Below are 18,183 nucleotides of genomic sequence, written 5' to 3' on the forward strand. Positions count from 1 at the left end.
CGTATAAACTGTCAGAAATGTTATACGGGAACAGGACACTGCCAGGGTCACGTGAGTTTGGAGACGGGGCTATTTACTACATGTCTACAATAGCCGTTAGCACGTCAAGTGTCCGCCGATTCCTGAGTTCATATTACTTGCAGTTCTACACTGAACGCGCGCGGAGTTGTAATGTTCAATCGGCTGATCTGCAGCCGGCTAGCGTTTGATCTCTTAAGGATAGTGATTATTTTGCTAATTAATTGAGGAACGAGAGAAGATGATGATGACAAACCCGAATTAGCTCACTTTATTAATTAATTAAAATATATATTATATTATATTATATTATATTATATTATATTATATTATCATGTTTAATGAGTCCCTACAATTGTAGGCCTCTCTTCGCCTGACAATGGCAACTTTGTTTTGTGCCAAATTTCCTATTGAATATGCATGGCTTGGAGATGCCAAATTTACCGAGGATGCCAAATTTTCTATGACAACGGTCATGTAAGCTCACGTTTCATCACGAGCATTATTTTTCCAAGGGACGTTACAGCTACGAGACACGACTACTTTTATGGACACGCTCACTTTATTGGTTTTTAGTTGCCTGATACGGTAAAGTCAGAAGAATATCTCGACTAAAGAAATAGGCAGGGATCATATACTAGTCAGTGCATGACGTAGGAAGATGTCACGAGCGGGGACTGTATCGTGGATGTCATCGCGAGTAAGCAAACCTAACTCGCTTGCCAGACCGTAGACAGATTTGTAAAGTCACTGGCACAGAAAATTTCAATTCCTACACTGAGCGATGGGGCTTCAGACCTCCAGCTTCCCACTTCCTACGCCGGTGACTCTAGATACAGCTTTGGTTCTCACACGTATATACAGATAGTTACAGTCCAAAAATTTTATGGTCACGCCTACAAAATGAGCTGGAGCCCGGTCTAGCCCTTAAATGCCAAGCCTCGCTCATGCGAGTCTACTACAAAATGTGAAGATGAATCAGCTGCTTTTTTTCTATTTCTTTACAACGCGCAACGACACGTCGCCTAGTACAGTGAACGCTTTTTGCTTTGTGTTGATTACTACGACAGGATCAGTGAAGCTCTCTGTCATATCCTAGGTAATTTAATTAACATTGCTTGTTTAATCATCATGTGCGTGTCCACCTGGACTTGCATTGTCACTCCGTCCTTATGCCTGCCCGCCTGCATATCTGCCCACTGAATCTCGTTTTGGGCAGAGAGAGAAGAATCGTAGGAATCCTGTTTGGTAGAATTGGATGAACCAATGACTGGTCATTGGAATGCAGCGCATGCATTGTTGTTATCGTTGGTGTTCATTTGTGTCAGATATCGACAATCTCACGTGCCTGCCAATATGTCCAGTCTCTTTCTCATGTTGTTTATGTTAATTGTAATATTGCCAGAAAGCGTGTAGTAGCTGTTGCGTAACTATGAAAGTAGGGAAAGTTGACAGTGTGGACATTACGGCAAACGTTTATCTAGACATAAGAGGAGCCTAGAAGGGGCAACAAAGAGATACGTACGCACATTACAACGGAAGCGGGTTCCACTGCAAACATTCTATATTCCCCAAAGTTATTCATCATGATGCATTAAATATGTCATATATATATATATATATATATATATATATATAGGTCTGCATCTAAAATTCTGTGTACGTTCAATCTTCGTAGCGACGTGTGTGAAGTCACAGGTGATTATTCTAATTGGCCACTAGTGCGTAATCACATCGCGTGCTGTATAGGAATTTTAAGTAGCCAATTCTGTAGGTATACACATGTACTGTACAAAACTGATTACGAACAAGCTCTATATATAATAGTCTTCTCGTCTTCTCTAGTTTTCTAATAATTTTAGAATTAGCTGTTTGGGACATATACTTAGCGAGATTCAATATTTTTCATGCTACCAAATATTACTTTTCCCACTTTAATCTAGAAGCTGTAAGGATTTAGCTGCATTTCAAGACTCAAAGAAGGTATTTTTAATAACTGTGTAAATCATGGTTACAAGACAGAAAGAGTAATTAATGTGCATGCATGCATGCACAATATACAGCATCTATTGCTACACATAACAAAAAACCTTCCAGCTACAGCAACTATCTGACCATGTCAGTTTAATGTTTTCACTCTGTTACTTCTGGCCAACCGCGCTCTTTTCTTCACAACTGAAGAAGAATATAAGGAAAGACTGCAAACAAGAAGAGCAGACTCCTTTGCCAGCGTGTAACGCTCTCAGCTCCGCTTGCGTCTTTCATCACATTCGAATTAGGATTGCCACCAGTGAATAGCATTACCATGCAATTAGTGTTGTCTTCATCATATTGAAAGGAATCTCCCCACATGGTCTCACACATTCCCTTGCCGTTTCGATACCACTGTGCAAAGGTACGACATGTCTCGTTGACACAATGAAAACGGACGGTTACAGGATCTATTGTAGGGTTGAAGTCTGTTATCCAATTTTGTGCACAAAGAAGAACGTCTTTGCAAGCCTCAAACCAATCGTCACAAAAGGCAGCGCATATAGGTAGACCGGACAATGATAAAACTTCTGAGCCTTTCCACTGTCCAATATATGGATCACATGAGAAAAAACAGCTTTCAGCTTTGAGGTAGCGTTCACATGCAGTTGATATCACACCGCAGTCATCCCAGTAGAAGTTGTACAGCTCTCGATCACCGTGTTGGTCAATTGAGTGCGAAGTGTTAGCTGTGCAGCAAGAGAAGCTTGAATATCGGCTGCATGCAGTGTCTTTTCTAATGTCGGGCTCAAGCGATGGCGACGCTTTGTGATGAGGTCCAATTATGCACGACGGATTGGCTGCATGTTCTGCCATCTGGTTTGCCAGAATACAGAAAGCAATAATCACAACCAAAGCCAATCCCATTTGTGCACAAAGTCTGCTACAAAACTGAACTCTCAAAACCAAAACTACGGCTATATGACATTTGTGCAAGCAGGCACAGCTAATTAAATTAAGAACCAAGGGACTGTAAACCCTTTGTGGCTACGCAATTAGCCAGAGCCAAATTTAGAAGAACTCCAAGGGAAGAGGGCTGAACATATTGATTAGCAAGATACATTGCAATGATCCGAATATAGGCCTGGTATAGGTAGTCGTTGTTTTGCGATCGTGATCACGATAATTGAAATGTACGTACAGTCTAGGTTAGCTTCGGTATTCCAGACTGCTTTCTGCACGTCATGGGAGGGGAGAGTGGGACGAGACAAGAAAGCAGTCTTGAACTTGAGCTTGAGCAGTCGCGCTTCTTCCGAAGTCACTTACAATAGCACTGATCCCAGACTGCTTTCTTCTCTCCTCTCACCCTTCCCTCCCATCACGTGCAGAAAGCAGTCCGGAATACCGAGGCGAAGTCTAGGTATGGACTTAGATCCGTTGTAACGACAGTGGTATGGTATTTACTGACATAGAAATTGATATCGGCAAAGATTGACAATCAGCAGTGTTAGATGCAGCACAGTGAAGTAAAGGATTGATTGTACGGGACGTGTGAATAGTTGACTGTAGGTAGCATTCAACTCCTGAAGGTGTTTTCTTAGTGGTCAAGTACACACAGTCCCTAGCTACAATACAGAAGGATGGGGCGACGGAAATTCATATAGCGTTTTCGTCGCCGTTTGCTCACTTAGACGAATCGTTCTTAAACTCATCTGTAGTTGGACACGAACAAATTTGAGATTTGCGCGCGCGCGCGCGTGTGTGTGTGTGCGTAGAAGCCTCGTTACGCTCGGCAACAATCCTAGTGTCTTTCTTCAAGAAGCTTACTGTACACAGCCAACAAACATAAGCAGAGAATGGGGCACACGAGTTGTTTAGGCGATTCCCCGTATGTATAACAAAGCTTAAAATTTGTTCTCGCAGTCTACGTACGAGTGACGTCACTGTGCCCAAGCGTTCATGCCTGAGGTAAGAAAGGGCTAAAGTGCTAAACCCTTGAACAGCTGCGGCGCAGGTGTACTGGTATTTGCTAGCTAGCGAATTAGATCTAGTGCTACTGAACTCAACGTGTAGTGATCAACAATAAGTAGATAACATTCTCAAAACAAAGTGAATAGATTATACCGATCAGTGAAATAAAGAAGTGTTTATTTATTGTCGACTAGACACATAGTTGTTGGCTACAGTGACCACGGTAGTGACAATCATCAGCAGAAAACTGGCGAAACCAAAAATTGAGGTAGAGATGTGAAAATCGAATGCAGCTGTCAGGCCTCCAACAATGGGAGCACCTAGTGCTCCAGACAAATATATAGCTGCTAACAACAGTCTTGATATAGCTCCATCCATGCAATCCCATGTTCTTTTGGTAGCCTCTTGAAATGGAAGTGCTCATGACATCGGGACCAGCCGATATTACAACCATAGCCATTCCAAATCCAAATAATGTTGATCCAACGTACACATACCATGGCTTAGGAGAGAGAAACGAGAACATAAGAGATGGACCAAATAACATCATTCCACACGTTTCTACTAGTAACCCAATGATCATAACAATTCGTGGACTAGTGGCATCCACCACCAGACCAATTACAACAGCAAAGACAAGATACACTACCCCTGCGATGAGAAATATCAATCCAATATGAGCAGCACCTCAACCAAACTCATTTTCAGAAACACTGCATAGGATGTCTGAAAAAGTGCAAAAGCTGCATAGCAACTGGACATGTTCACGAGAACTAGAACTATAGATGGTATCTGCAGAAGCTGTAATGATGACACAGATTGATCATCATGATCATCGACTTGATCACCATCAGTACTTTCAGTTAGTGAATGACTGGCTGGCAGTAGAAGCCACAATAGCGGCATAAACAACAATAAAACACCACCAATGATCACAAAAGGAAAATTAAAGCCTTCAACCTGATACAGAAATCCACCAAACAGTGCTCCGCAGACCAAACCAAGAATGACAGCAAATTCGTAAAGAGCCCAAATAGTACCCGTATGAACAGGAAACATGCCTAGCAACAGAGCCGTCGATGTTGCATTAAATGCAGCTTCTCCAAATCCCATCGCAAGTCTTATAACAATACTGAGTGCAATGAATGGTGACCACTCTTTTACATACTCCAGAAAACCAAAAATCACTGTACATCCGCCGGCCAAGAAAGCCCGGATGTCATCAGGAACCTGCAACCCAACGGATTTATGTATCCTCCGATAAACAGCAACACGAAAGAAGAGGAGAGCTCAATACTACCGACCATTATACCAACTTCCGTGTCTGCTTTCGAGCCTTTCCTTTTCGGCAGCAAACTGTGGGTAGAAGGAAGCAGGCAAGTAGATGCAGATTTAGTTCACGAAGCAGCCCAACAAAATCACTGCCACAGTCACGTACTGACGCAGCCATCTAGATCTCTTTGAAGGTATCGTGATCGTTAACGTTTGGATTTCATCGGTAGTCGACGGAGAGCTTGAGAGAAGAGGAAGATCTTCATCCAAAATATTGCAGTACTATGATAATAATGAGCTCAACATGATGTCTTCTAACTTCGTTCATGATTTGATGGCTGTTCGGAGGCGTAAAATTTAGAACTAAACGCACGTAATATCCCATGACAGCAAGGTTGGGCTTCAGGTTTGGGACACGTGATCATGCAGATCGCTCTGCTAGTAGGTCGAGAAAGTGGCGAAAATAGACGAACGCTAATTGCCTTTGAAATTTCTTGGTTCACTGTAGAGATAGCTTCAAGCGGTCAAAGAGTAAAAACATGACAAAATTATTTCTGTAGTTGGTGATTTTTGCCAATCGAGCAGCCTCATTGCGGAAGTTCGAGCCAGCCTATTTCTCGAGGTGAGATACTGTACCTGGCCTCAGCAGTGGTTGCGTATAGCAGTGCAATGTCAGCTATATCAGTGAATTAGAAGCGACATCACTGAGCAATGTCTGATCTTTGCTGCAGCGTATTGCTTGTAATTTCATATCTATTGACAATGTAGTTGTGCATGGTAGCTATAGCTAGGGTGACGTGCATGTAGTGTATACAGAGTCTGAGAGTACATGTACTAACTAGACTAGAGACTATATCTAGGTATTCAGCAGCGTAGGAAGATGTTCGCGAGCGGGGGAGGGGGGGCGCTGTACATGTACGTACTGTGGATGTCATCACCAGTACGCAAAAACAGTGGCGTAGGAAGCGTAGCGGCTGGCCGCCTCACTTTTCAAAAAGTGGCTTTCCGCCAGCTGCTCATTGCCGGTAACTTCCGTTGTTACTTGTGTCGATTAAATAAGTAATATATTTCAGCATGAATGTGAGCAAACTTAATGTGCGCTAGATTGCTCGCTGTACAGCGCACAGGCGCGTCCGTTATATGAATGAATGAATGATATATTTCTGTCGAACCTAAAAAGGTACAATTCCCTCTTGGGGCAAACATAAAAACAACTAAGACATAAGACGTACAGCTAACAGACTACAAAATATACCAACTACAACAGACAGCACAAACTACACAAACTCGAGCCACTGTTTGTGGTTCATGAAGGTGGCTAGTCTTGTGTGGTCGGACCTGTTGATACAGTGCCTTCACCTTTAAGAGTTGCCCAGTCTCGGGGTACTCTAAAGCTTTCCTCTGATGATCATCAATATCAACAATTCTGTAAAGATAGAGTTATAATGCAACACTAACTACAATATTATCATAAGCATTGAAATAAACACATAATTACAGTTATGACTGTGGGATTTGAACACATCTTCGTACCTATAAGGGGCAGTCCACAAAGCATCTAACTTTCCACCCTTCCGTCCCACATTCTTCATAACCTTTCGAAGAACAAGGTCACCAATGGAAAACTGAAAAACTTTGACCCCTTTTAATTTCCGTTTAGCAAATTGTTTCTGTTGCTTGGCTTGGGCTTCTAAAACATTTTGCTGAACCTAGCAATATTAACAGAAACTATTAAGATTGTAAGACATAATAGTAGTACAACGCTTCTTTGCCTGTTGGTCAACACGTGTCATCAAACTATCTCTGTTTGCCACCATTCTGTCCATGTCTGCATCACTTTCAAAGATAGCTTCCTCCTTATTGTTAGCAGTCTCTTCCAAAGTTTCCTCTTCTTCTTCCATCTACAAAATAATTATAGCTAACAAATTGGTTCAAGACTGAATGAGGAACAACAATGAATGTGTTTACTTCTATCGGAGTTCTTGGATGCCGACCAAACATAAGGAAGAATGGACTGTACTTCGTAGACGCCTGTTTTTGAGCACGTATGGAAAAGGCAACATCATCAAGAAAGTTGTCCCAATCATTTTGGTGCTCATTGACAAGCTTGGCAAGTCAAACTTTCAAGGTCTGATTGGTGCGTTCATCAGGCCATTACTCTGAGGATGGTATGCACTTGTCACCGACCGCTTGATGTTAAACCTTCTGCAAAACTCTGTGTTGACCTGAAAATACATGCAAAATATTTTACATCATACGACAAACTTAATGGACAAGAAAATGTAGTTATGAGGTCAAAGAATTCTGTATAACATTCCTTCTACCCAATATCAAGTCTTCCATCAATCCATAAGCTATGCCCAAAACAATGAGCATGCATAAGAAAGCCTGCATAGGTTGCCATGATCTAAAAATGTAATTAAAGAAACAACATTTCATAAATATATCTAATGTATATTAATTTGGTAATTAAAATTAATTAGTGTGAAAAACAGAAATGACATGCCATTCTTACTTGTGAAACAAACTCTCTCCCTGATCAGAAAGAAGTCTTTTGGGGGCACCCCGTCTGTAAAATACAAGACCATATTACCAGTTTCACAAGTGCCTGCGGCTGATTGTTGACATTGAAGATAAATTGAACTTGTACCTGCATAGGAAAGTTCTATTCTCTGTACCACACCATTGGCAGTCTTGTCCTTCAATGAGTAGAAATCCACAAATTTTGTGTAGTAGTCTGTAAAGGTAAGAATGTACATAAACCCGGCATCAGTTGTTGGTAGTGGTCCTAAAAGGGATAGCAACAATAACATGGTCTTAACTAAAATTCAGATGATACAACACAGCTAGCAATTTCTATAAAAGCTACAAAGCTGGTACATACCAATAAGATCCATCCCAATCAGTTCTAGAGGCGCCTTTACCCTAATAGGCTTCAACTCTGGAGCCTACGTCTTTAGTTTGTCATACCTCTGACAGCGATCACAAGATTTGCACTGTAGAATGACATTGTCAAATCGTTATAGTTTACAAAATAATTCTATTTTATACAAAATCTATTTACATATTCAATGACATCTTCCCTCATGCCATTCCATGTGTAGAACTTGGAGACTTTGGCAAGTGTGTTGTTGATTCCACTGTGTCCACCCATGGGGTTAGAGTGGTATTGATGAAGAATTTCTGTTATTTCATCTAGCTGATAAATAACTTTCTTCCTCGTGTCTTTCCTAACTCCAATGTAAATCAATTCCTTTCCTGTAATGGAAACATGAAATACTGTCAAACGTTTATAACTTGCTGGAGACCAATAGAGGTTGATTCGATTGTTTATATGAATGGAAATGTTGTGTTGTTGAAACAAATCAGATATTAAAACATTGCACCACACACAATGAGTCAAAATAGTGATAGCATATGACATAGCTCAGTCAAATTATTACAAAACATTTGGTTAGGAGACGACAGTCCAAAAATCCCTACTCTGCCAACGCACTAAATAATAAAATTCTACAAACATTGTATAAGAAATAAATAAATTAGTATTGTTAGTTATATATTAATCAACTATTTTAATACGTTACAACAATGTAAAACACTGGGTTGAAGTAAATAATTCAGTTGTTAGGAATAATTATGTACTACATAATATGTATATGCTATATACAATTATATATATATATATATATATATACATGTATATATCTACAACTTTATACAATTGGAAATATAATTATCTATAATAACTATACATTTGTATGACTAGATTCTCTCTTACTTTTGACATCCCACTGGTGAGTCTTGGCCTGGTTCTTGATGTTTCTGATTTCATTTTTGCTATCCCTGATGGAAGGCTTTGTGTCAGGAGATAAGATACCAGATTCTGGTATCTCTCTCTGTAGCGACAAAGTCTGGCTTCCCTAGCTGCAATTATAGTTTGCTTCGGATCATCCATGGACTTCTCAAGCGAGTGCACACAACTATTGTCTACCCAAGAAACAAAAAACCTCAATATTACGATACCTAGATGTGTGAACAATCTCAGCACGCCGAATGTAGACTTACGCGCGCAAATAGTTGCTGAGCATGCGCAGACTGTAAAATACAATCTCGGCACGGTGACAATCTCGGCACGCTACACCGGTCGACGCTGACTTTGACGTTGAGATGCGAAGAGATCAACTAGCGCATGCTACTGTAAAGCAGCCTCTCTAGAGAGACACGCGCGCCTGTTATCTGTTGTTAGGGTGCAACTGTCAACACTATGCATGCACGCAATTTGGAACAAAGGAAGCATGCTAATTACTTGCGCATGCTTGCCTGAACGTCATCTAGAACCGTTCGATATTTTTTGGTCTGCGAGTCTGCACTAGAATGGTATTCACTTTGGTTGTGATCATTGCTCTATTTACTCTTGCCAACCAGATGGTAGTACAAGCTGCTGACCTGACATGCATTATTGGACCTCATCACAAAGCGTCTCCTTCACCTGAGCCCGACATTAGAGCAGATACTGCATGCAGCCGATATTCCAGCCTTTCTTGCTGCACAGCTAACACCTCGCATTCAATTGACAAACAGGGTGAGCGAGAGCTGTACAATCGCCACTGGGATGACTGCAGTGTGATATCAACTGAATGTGAACGGTACCTGAAAGTCGAGAGCTGTTTTTTCTCATGCGATCCCTATTTTGGACAGTGGAAAACCTCGCAGACGGAGGAATTGCCATTAGCAGGTCTACCTGTATGCGCTTCCTCTTGTGACGAGTGGTTCGACGCATGCAAAGACGTACCTGTTTGTGCACAAAACTGGTTAACAGACTTCAAAGAAGATAATGAAACGGGCCGTTTGCATTGCGTCACAAAGACATGTCGTACCTTTGCAGAGTGGTATCAAAATGGCAAGGGACTGTGTGAAACCATATGGGGAGATGGATACCGATATGTTGCAGATAACGATAATTGTATGGTATTTGACTTCACTGGTGACAATCCTAATGCAAACGTGACGAAAGACATCAGTGGAGCTCATAGCTTTGAACGCAGGCAAAGTAGTTTGTCGTTTGTGCTTGCATTCTTGTCATATATTTTTCTCCAGTTCTGAAGAAAGAAACGGTTGGTCAGCAGTACCAGAGTGGAAACTTTATGATGAGATGCATGGTCATACACAAGTCTCTATAATATTCCACCCTTTAATATGCCATGATTGTTATGTGTAGCAATAAATGACGTCTGTAGTGCATGCATGTACGTTTCACTTTCTGTCATATAACCGTATTTCTTTGAATGACACCGTCTTCGAATAAATGGTTCTTCAAATAAACGCTTTGCCTTGTCTATATGAGTCGTTATTAAATGCACTGGATAGTACTACAAAGTCCATGTGATTATCTAGACTCTTCAAGGTTTCAAGTTCGAGTTACAGTGATGGTGCATGTTTTCCTTGAGCAGGAAGCTCACACGTATTTACCTCTCTCGACTCAATACTCTAGGAATATACTTTGTTATATTCTTGCAAAGAAATGGAAAAAACCTTTTGGTTGCAAATATTATCCTGTAGCAGACGGACAGTGTGTGCATTGGTCTCTACCTATCTGTGTAGTTCGAGGCTAATTTGTTGGAAATAGGGATGAAAACCTGAATGTCTAACATGGCTCTCGCGCAGCCTGATTGCTGGAGTTCGAGTACGTTTGTCTACATCCCGTATGTATTTTCTTTGGTGCAGCTGCACGACTGTCCGGAGCAGTATCAACTTGTTTTTCTTACCATGACTGTTAACATAGCTTATTCAGACATTTCGGCATCAGTGGATTGTGAGATCAGTAAAAATTTCAAGACATTTCGACAAGCGTCACTGAGGAAGGTTCGATGTCTAGGTTTTAAATTTCTTATCTACAAACATATTTAGTAATTCATATATACCGGATTTGGTCAACATGCATCAGTGAGCATGCGCAGTAATACTTGTCTGTCTGTGACCGTGTCTGACTGTGTCCGTGTCTTTCCGTGTCCGTGTCTGTTCGTGTCCGTGTATGTCAGTGATTCATTATTGACAAAGAACTTTAATTAAATCGATCTACATGAGGGTGCAGATAAAACAACTTTAGGCTAGTATATCTCACTTGGCACAGTCTGATAAAATGAATATTGTAAGAACAATTAACAACAACAACAACAAAAACAAAAACAGCTACTACTGAATAGAGTTCTGAATGCCTAGTCAGGGTCATCCCATGCAGTCAATCGTCTTTCTATCGAACTCTTTGTCTGTATAGGTGTCTGTCTGTCTGTTTGTCTCTCTGCCTGTCTAATACATCTGTTTGACTTCTTTTGCTTTTCAAATTTCAGCAATTTTTATGTAACGTTTTATTAGGCTTCAGGAACTGAGCGTTAATACAATGATTTATCTTCTAGAACCGTTGTATGCAATATTTTAACGACTATTTATATTTTAGATTTATACTATGGAAACAAGTAACACACAAATGTGGTAAATGTGGAAATAAATTCTCTACTGCTTTAGCGTGGTGTCAACACCGTATGACTCATAAAGGAAAATAAATTTTGGAAGGAGTGCGAGAAAAACCTGTATTTATATCAACTCAAAATGCACACAATATTGCACACAGGTGAAAAACCTTGTAAGCTGTGTAATGAAGTTTACTTACTTTCAAATATCAAATAGCCGCCTGCCGTCTAATTAAGTGCCACACTGGAGAAAAATCATATCTATGCAAGGTGTGTCAAACGAAGTTTGGTCGGCCTGATGAATTTATCTTGATTATAAGCGTGCACACAAGAGGGACTACATGCATAAGCAAATGTAACGAATGCAAGTACGATTTACAGCACCTACATTTTTCTGATCATATTTTTCATACCATTTTGTTTTTAGTGTTTAGTAATAGGATTTTGTTTACATTGCAATTAAGTCTTTCGTGTCATTTGTCTCTAGTTCATTTGGTGTTTTAATTCTCTTTATTCAATCTTTCCGATCTAGCTGTGGCATATATGGTGTGACTGTGCATGTCGTATAGTGACATGTTCGTGATGCTTGGAGAAAGTTGTAACGTCTTTAGATTGTCTGATGTGCTTGATAATTCAGACATGAATTACAAGGCGAAATAGTTGACATTATCTATTGTTTGTGCAATTAACTATTTGCATCAAGTGGAACCATTCACGGCTATAAATTAGCCCTAAACTGTATTTCTCACATCTTGATTGACTGCCAAACTGTTGGCCGGATCCGACAGCGTCTTGTCTGATCCATAATGATGAGTGTTAACGTACTCATGCATTCACATGACAGTGACCAGCATCAACTGACATTGACATGTCTTCTCATGACATTATCCAGCGCCCGTTCACTACTATATTTCTTCATCTCTTTATCGTCGCTTGCTTAACATGATCAGTTATGATGGGATCACGAAGTGAGCCAAAGCATATATGACCTTCAGACTTATTTCAGTTTGTCAGATACAGTGAAGAATATACCTTACCTGCTCAAGTAGACGTGAGCATGAGATTGAGAATGGATGTTGAAGGTGAGTAGGTTTAGATATATATAACTGATTAGATATGGATGGGTATTTCCAAAGTTGCTGTGAAAGTTGCCATACTGTTTGCGTAGGGAGAGTTGCTGTCTGGTGTGAATGAAATATCTGATCTATTAAAGCCTCGTGCGCAGGTCCTCATGCACGTTTGGAGATGAGGGTCTCGAGGCTAGGAATGTTTAGCTTGGGAAACTTGCAAGATTGCGCGAACTTACACGCGTACACAAGACTAATACATATGCCAGAAACTGGGACACGACCGACAATCTTTGCGGGTGACGCAAATTAAGACATTGACCATTGCAGTTGCCCTCAGGCATTCTATTAAGTTAACTTTAGATCAACGAAGAAAAACTAGAGTGCTGAACTCTATTTTGTTAGTAACAATGCATTCCAACGTCTGTGTGTCCGTTCAATGGTCTTACATGTAACCTTCAGCTGCGCAACGCTCGGCTATAGCGTAAGTCACTGTAAACTAGCTTTTAGCGCCTGGTTTCTGCCGAGATGGTGCAACTTTCAACACCACACTCAATTTGGAACAAAGAAGAGAATGCTAATTAGTTGCGCATGCTTGCATAACTTCATCTAGAACCGTTGGATGAGTTTTTGGGGTTTGCGAGTCTGCATGGTTTCAGACATTGTGCAGAAGTGGGATTCACTTTGGTTGTCATCATTGCTCTATTTACTCTGGCCAACCAGATGGTAGTAGAAGCTACTGATCCGACATTCGTGGTTGGACCTTATCACAAAGTGTCCCCATCACCTGAACACGACGTTAGAGCAGACACTTCCTGCAGCCGATATTCCAGCCTTTCTTGCTGTACAGCTAACACCTCGTACTCAATTGACCAACAGGGTGATCGAGAGCTGTACAACCTTTACTGGGATGACTGCGATACGATATCAACCGCATGTGAACGTTATCTCAAAGCTGAGAGCTGTTCTTTCGCATGTGATCCATATTTGGGACCGTGGAAGGGTTCGAAATATTTATTATTGTCTGCTGTACCGGTATGCGCTTCCTATTGTGACGAGTGGTTCGACGCATGCAAAGACGTGCTTATTTGTGCACCAAATTGGTTAGCAGACTTCGAAAGGATAATATGACGGGCGAGTATCATTGCGTCAATGAGACATGGCGCACTTTTGCAGAGTGGTATCAAAATGGCAAAGGAATGTGTGAGACCATGTGGGGAAATTCCTTCCAATATGATGCAGATAACGAGAATTGTATGGTAATGACATTCACTGGCAACAATCCTAATGCGAATGTGACGAACAATCTTACTGTGAAAGTGATGACAGACACCAGCGGAGCTGCTGGCGTCCTACAGTGGCAAAGAAGTTTCTTGTTTTCCTTGCAGTCTTATCATATATTCTTCTCCAGTTCTGAAGAAACAATTGGCAGAGTTGATGAGATGGTCACATGTGTAGAATGGCGAACTTCTTGACATACCTGAAAGTGTTTGTTACATGTTTAGCAATTAACGTAGTGAACACGTTGTTTACTCTGATTGAATTTACGTCTTGTAGTTTTAAAAATCTTTCCTGTTAGATAGAACTGCCAGCATTTTCATACTGTTTGACGTCAAAATGACCACGTGACTTGGTGTGTGTAGCAGTTCTGCTACAGATACTAATTACAATGAAGTTGTACTGCTGTGGTGTGTGTGTGTGCGTCCGTGCATGCGTGCGTGCGTGCGTGCGTGTGTGTGTGTGTGTGTGTGTGTGTGTGTGTGTGTGTGTTGTGTGGCGTCGGTTGCTAACTGTATAGTTTGAGGCTAACTTGCCAGGAATCAGGATGACAATCTGAATGTCAGACATGCCATTCCCGCAGCGGCGGCACCTTATTGCTGGAGTTCGAGTGCGTTTGTCTACATCCCGTGTGTGCTTTCTTTGGCACAACTGCACGACTTTTCATTACACACAGCCTAAAAGGTTTTCACTTGTGTGCACTCTTGTGTGCATTATGAGTTGATATAAATACGTATTTTTCTCGCAGTCCTTGCAAAAAATGTTTATCCCCTTTATGAGTCATACAATGTTGACACCACGATGAAGCATTACAGAATATATTTCCACATTTACCACATGTGTGTGTTTGTTTCCATAGTCTAAACCTAAAAATATATTGTTGCTAAAATTTTAAATACCCTGTTTTAGAAGATAATTAATTGTATTTCTGTTAAACGTTTGGTTCATAAGCGTATTAAAATGTTACGTAAAAATTGCTAAAGTTGGAAAAAGCAAATAAAATCCAACATCAGTATTATAGACAGAGAGATAGACAAACAGACAGACAGACATACAGACAGACCTACAGACAGACAGATCGACAGAAAGGCGCGGAGATGTAATGTTCGATCGGCTGATCTGCAGCCGGCTAGCGTTTGATCTCTCGAGGATAGTGATTATTTTGCTAATTAATTGAGGAACGAGAAAAGGTGATGATGACAAACCCGAATTAGCTCACTTTATTAATTAATTAAAATATATATTATATTATATTATATTATATTATATTATCATGTTTAATGAGTCCCTACAATTGTAGGCCTCCCTTCGCCTGACAATGGCAACTTTGTTTTGTTCCAAATTTCCTATTGAATATGCATGGCTTGGAGATGCCAAATTTACCGAGGATGCCAAATTTCCTATGACAACGGTCATGTAAGCTCACGTTTCATCACGCGCGTTACTCCTTCAAGGGGCGTAGCAGCTACGAGACACGCCTACTTTTATGGACACGCTCACTTTATTGGTTTTTAGTTGCCTGATACGGTAAAGTCAGAAGAATATCTCGACTAAAGAAATAGGCAGGGATTATATACTAGTCAGTGCATGACGTAGGAAGATGTCACGAGCGGGGACTGTATCGTGGATGTCATCGCGAGTAAGCAAACCTAACTCGCTTGCCAGACCGTAGACAGATTTGTAAAGTCACTGGCACAGAAAATTTCAATTCCTACACTGAGCGATGGGGCTTCAGATCTCCAGCTTCCCACTTCTTACGCCGGTGACTCTAGATACAGCTTTGGTTCTCACACGTATATACAGATAGTTACAGTCTCAAAAATTTTATGGTCACGCCTACAAAATGAGCGGGAGCCCGGTCTAGCCCTTAAATGCCACGCCTCGCTCATGCGAGTCTACTACGAAATGTGAAGATGAATCAGCTGCTATTTCTATTTCTTTACATAGCGCAACGACACGTCGCCTAGTACAGTGAACGCTTTTTGCTTTGTATTGATTACTACGACAGGATCAGGGAAGCTCCCGGTAATATACTAGGTAATTTAATTAACATTGCTTGTGTAATCATCATGTGCGTGTCCACCTGGACTTGCATTGTCGCTCCGTCCTTATGGCTGCCCGCCTGCATATCTGCCCACTGAATCTCGTTTTGGGCAGAGAGAGAAGAACCGTAGGGATCCTGTTTGGTAGAATTGGATGAACCAACGACTGGTCATTGGAATGCAGCGCATGCATTGTTGTTATCGCTGGTGTTAATCAGTGTGTCAGATATCGACAATCTCACGTGCCTGTCAATATGTCCAGTCCCTTTCTCATGTTGTTTATGTTAATTGTCATATTGCCAGAAAGCGTGTAGTAGCTGTTGCGTAACTATGAAAGTAGGGAAAGTTGATAGTGTGGACATTACGGCAAACGTTTATCTAGACATAAGAGGAGCCTAGAAGGGGCAACAAAGAGGTACGTACGCACATTACAACGGAAGCGGGTTCCACTGCAAACATTCTATATTCCCCAAAGTTATACATCATGATGTATTAAATATGTCATATATATATATATATAGGTCTGCATCTAAAATTCTGTGTACGTTCAATCTTCGTAGCGACGTGTGTGAAGTCACAGGTGATCATTCTAATTGGCCACTAGTGCGTAATCACATCGCGTGCTGTATAGGAATTTTAAGTAGCCAATTCTGTAGGTATACACATGTACTGTACAAAACTGATTACGAACAAGCTCTATATATAATAGTCTTCTCGTCTTCTCTAGTCTTCTAATAATTTTAGAATTAGCTGTTTGGGACATATACTTAGCGAGATTCAATATTTTTCATGCTACCAAGTATTACTTTTCCCACTTTAATCTAGAAGCTGTAAGGATTTAGCTGCATTTCAAGACTCGAAGAAGGTATTTTTAATAACTGTGTAAATCATGGTTACAAGACAGAAAGAGTAATTAATGTGCATGCATGCATGCACAATATACAGCATCTATTGCTACAAATAACAAAAAATCTTCCAGCTACAGCAACTATCTGACCATGTCAGTTTAATGTTTTCACTCTGTTACTTCTGGCCAACCGCGCTCTTTTCTTCAGAACTGAAGAAGAATATAAGGAAAGACTGCAAACAAGAAGAGCAGACTCCTTTGCCAGCGTGTAACGCTCCCAGCTCCGCTTGCGTCTTTCATCACATTCGAATTAGGATTGCCACCAGTGAATAGCATTACCATGCAATTAGTGTTGTCTTCATCATATTGAAAGGAATCTCCCCACATGGTCTCACACATTCCCTCGCCGTTTCGATACCACTGTGCAAAGGTACGACATGTCTCGTTGACACAATGAAAACGGCCGGTTACAGGATCTATTGTAAGGTTGAAGTCTGTTATCCAATTTTGTGCACAAAGAAGAACGTCTTTGCAAGCCTCAAACCAATCGTCACAATAGACAGCGCATATAGGTAGACCGGACAATGATAGAACTTCCGAGCCTTTCCACTGTCCAATATATGAATCACATGAGACAAAACAGCTTTCAGCTTTGAGGTAGCGTTCACATGCAGTTGATATCACACCGCAGTCATCCCAGTAGAAGTTGTACAGCTCTCGATCACCGTGTTGGTCAATTGAGTGCGAAGTGTTAGCTGTGCAGCAAGACAAGCTTGAATATCGGCTGCATGCAGTGTCTTTTCTAATATCGGGCTCAGGCGATGGCGACACTTTGTGATGAGGTCCAATTATGCACGACGGATTGGCTGCATGTTCTGCCATCTGGTTTGCCAGAATACAGAAAGCAATAATCACAACCAAAGCCAATCCCATTTGTGCACGATGTCTGCTACAAAACTGAACTCTCAAAACTAAAACTACGGCTATATGACATTTATGCAAGCAGGCACAGCTAATTAAATTAAGAACCAAGGGACTGTAAACTCTTTGTGGCTACGCAATTAGCCAGAGCCAAATTTAGAAGAGCTCCAAGGGAAGAGGGCTGAACATATTGATTAGCAAGATACATTGCAATGATCCGAATATAGGCCTGGTATAGGTAGTCGTTGTTTTGCGATCGTGATCACAATAATTGAAATGTACGTACAGTCTAGGTTAGCCTCGGTATTCCAGACTGCTTTCTGCACGTG

The 18,183-nt window shown here is 41.0% G+C and overlaps 4 protein-coding genes across 4 annotated transcripts; 1 reads left to right on the plus strand and 3 right to left on the minus strand.

Moving 5' to 3' along the window:
- Positions 1-2,035: 2,035 nt before the first annotated feature.
- Positions 2,036-2,972, minus strand: LOC134176240 (riboflavin-binding protein-like). Its single transcript, XM_062642919.1, has one exon. It carries the CDS (start codon positions 2,914-2,916, stop codon positions 2,188-2,190), a length of 729 nt encoding a protein of 242 aa, XP_062498903.1. The 5' UTR covers positions 2,917-2,972; the 3' UTR covers positions 2,036-2,187.
- A 3,404-nt stretch (positions 2,973-6,376) lies between these two features.
- LOC134176258 (uncharacterized) lies at positions 6,377-7,296 on the minus strand. The gene is made up of 4 exons (XM_062642936.1): positions 7,201-7,296; positions 7,005-7,133; positions 6,766-6,941; positions 6,377-6,658 (listed from the first exon to the last, which is right to left on the minus strand). Exons 1-4 carry the CDS (start codon positions 7,231-7,233, stop codon positions 6,475-6,477), a joined length of 522 nt encoding a protein of 173 aa, XP_062498920.1. The 5' UTR covers positions 7,234-7,296; the 3' UTR covers positions 6,377-6,474.
- Positions 7,297-9,606: 2,310 nt separating this feature from the next.
- Positions 9,607-10,494, plus strand: LOC134176273 (riboflavin-binding protein-like). The gene has a single exon (XM_062642949.1). It carries the CDS (start codon positions 9,607-9,609, stop codon positions 10,333-10,335), a length of 729 nt encoding a protein of 242 aa, XP_062498933.1. The 3' UTR covers positions 10,336-10,494.
- Positions 10,495-17,137: 6,643 nt separating this feature from the next.
- On the minus strand, positions 17,138-17,866 carry LOC134176274 (riboflavin-binding protein-like). The gene has a single exon (XM_062642950.1). It carries the CDS (start codon positions 17,864-17,866, stop codon positions 17,138-17,140), a length of 729 nt encoding a protein of 242 aa, XP_062498934.1.
- Between the last annotated feature and the right edge of the window lie 317 nt (positions 17,867-18,183).

This window comes from Corticium candelabrum, chromosome 2 (assembly GCF_963422355.1).
Source record: "Corticium candelabrum chromosome 2, ooCorCand1.1, whole genome shotgun sequence".
In the NCBI taxonomy this organism is placed as follows: Eukaryota; Metazoa; Porifera; class Homoscleromorpha; order Homosclerophorida; family Plakinidae; genus Corticium; species Corticium candelabrum.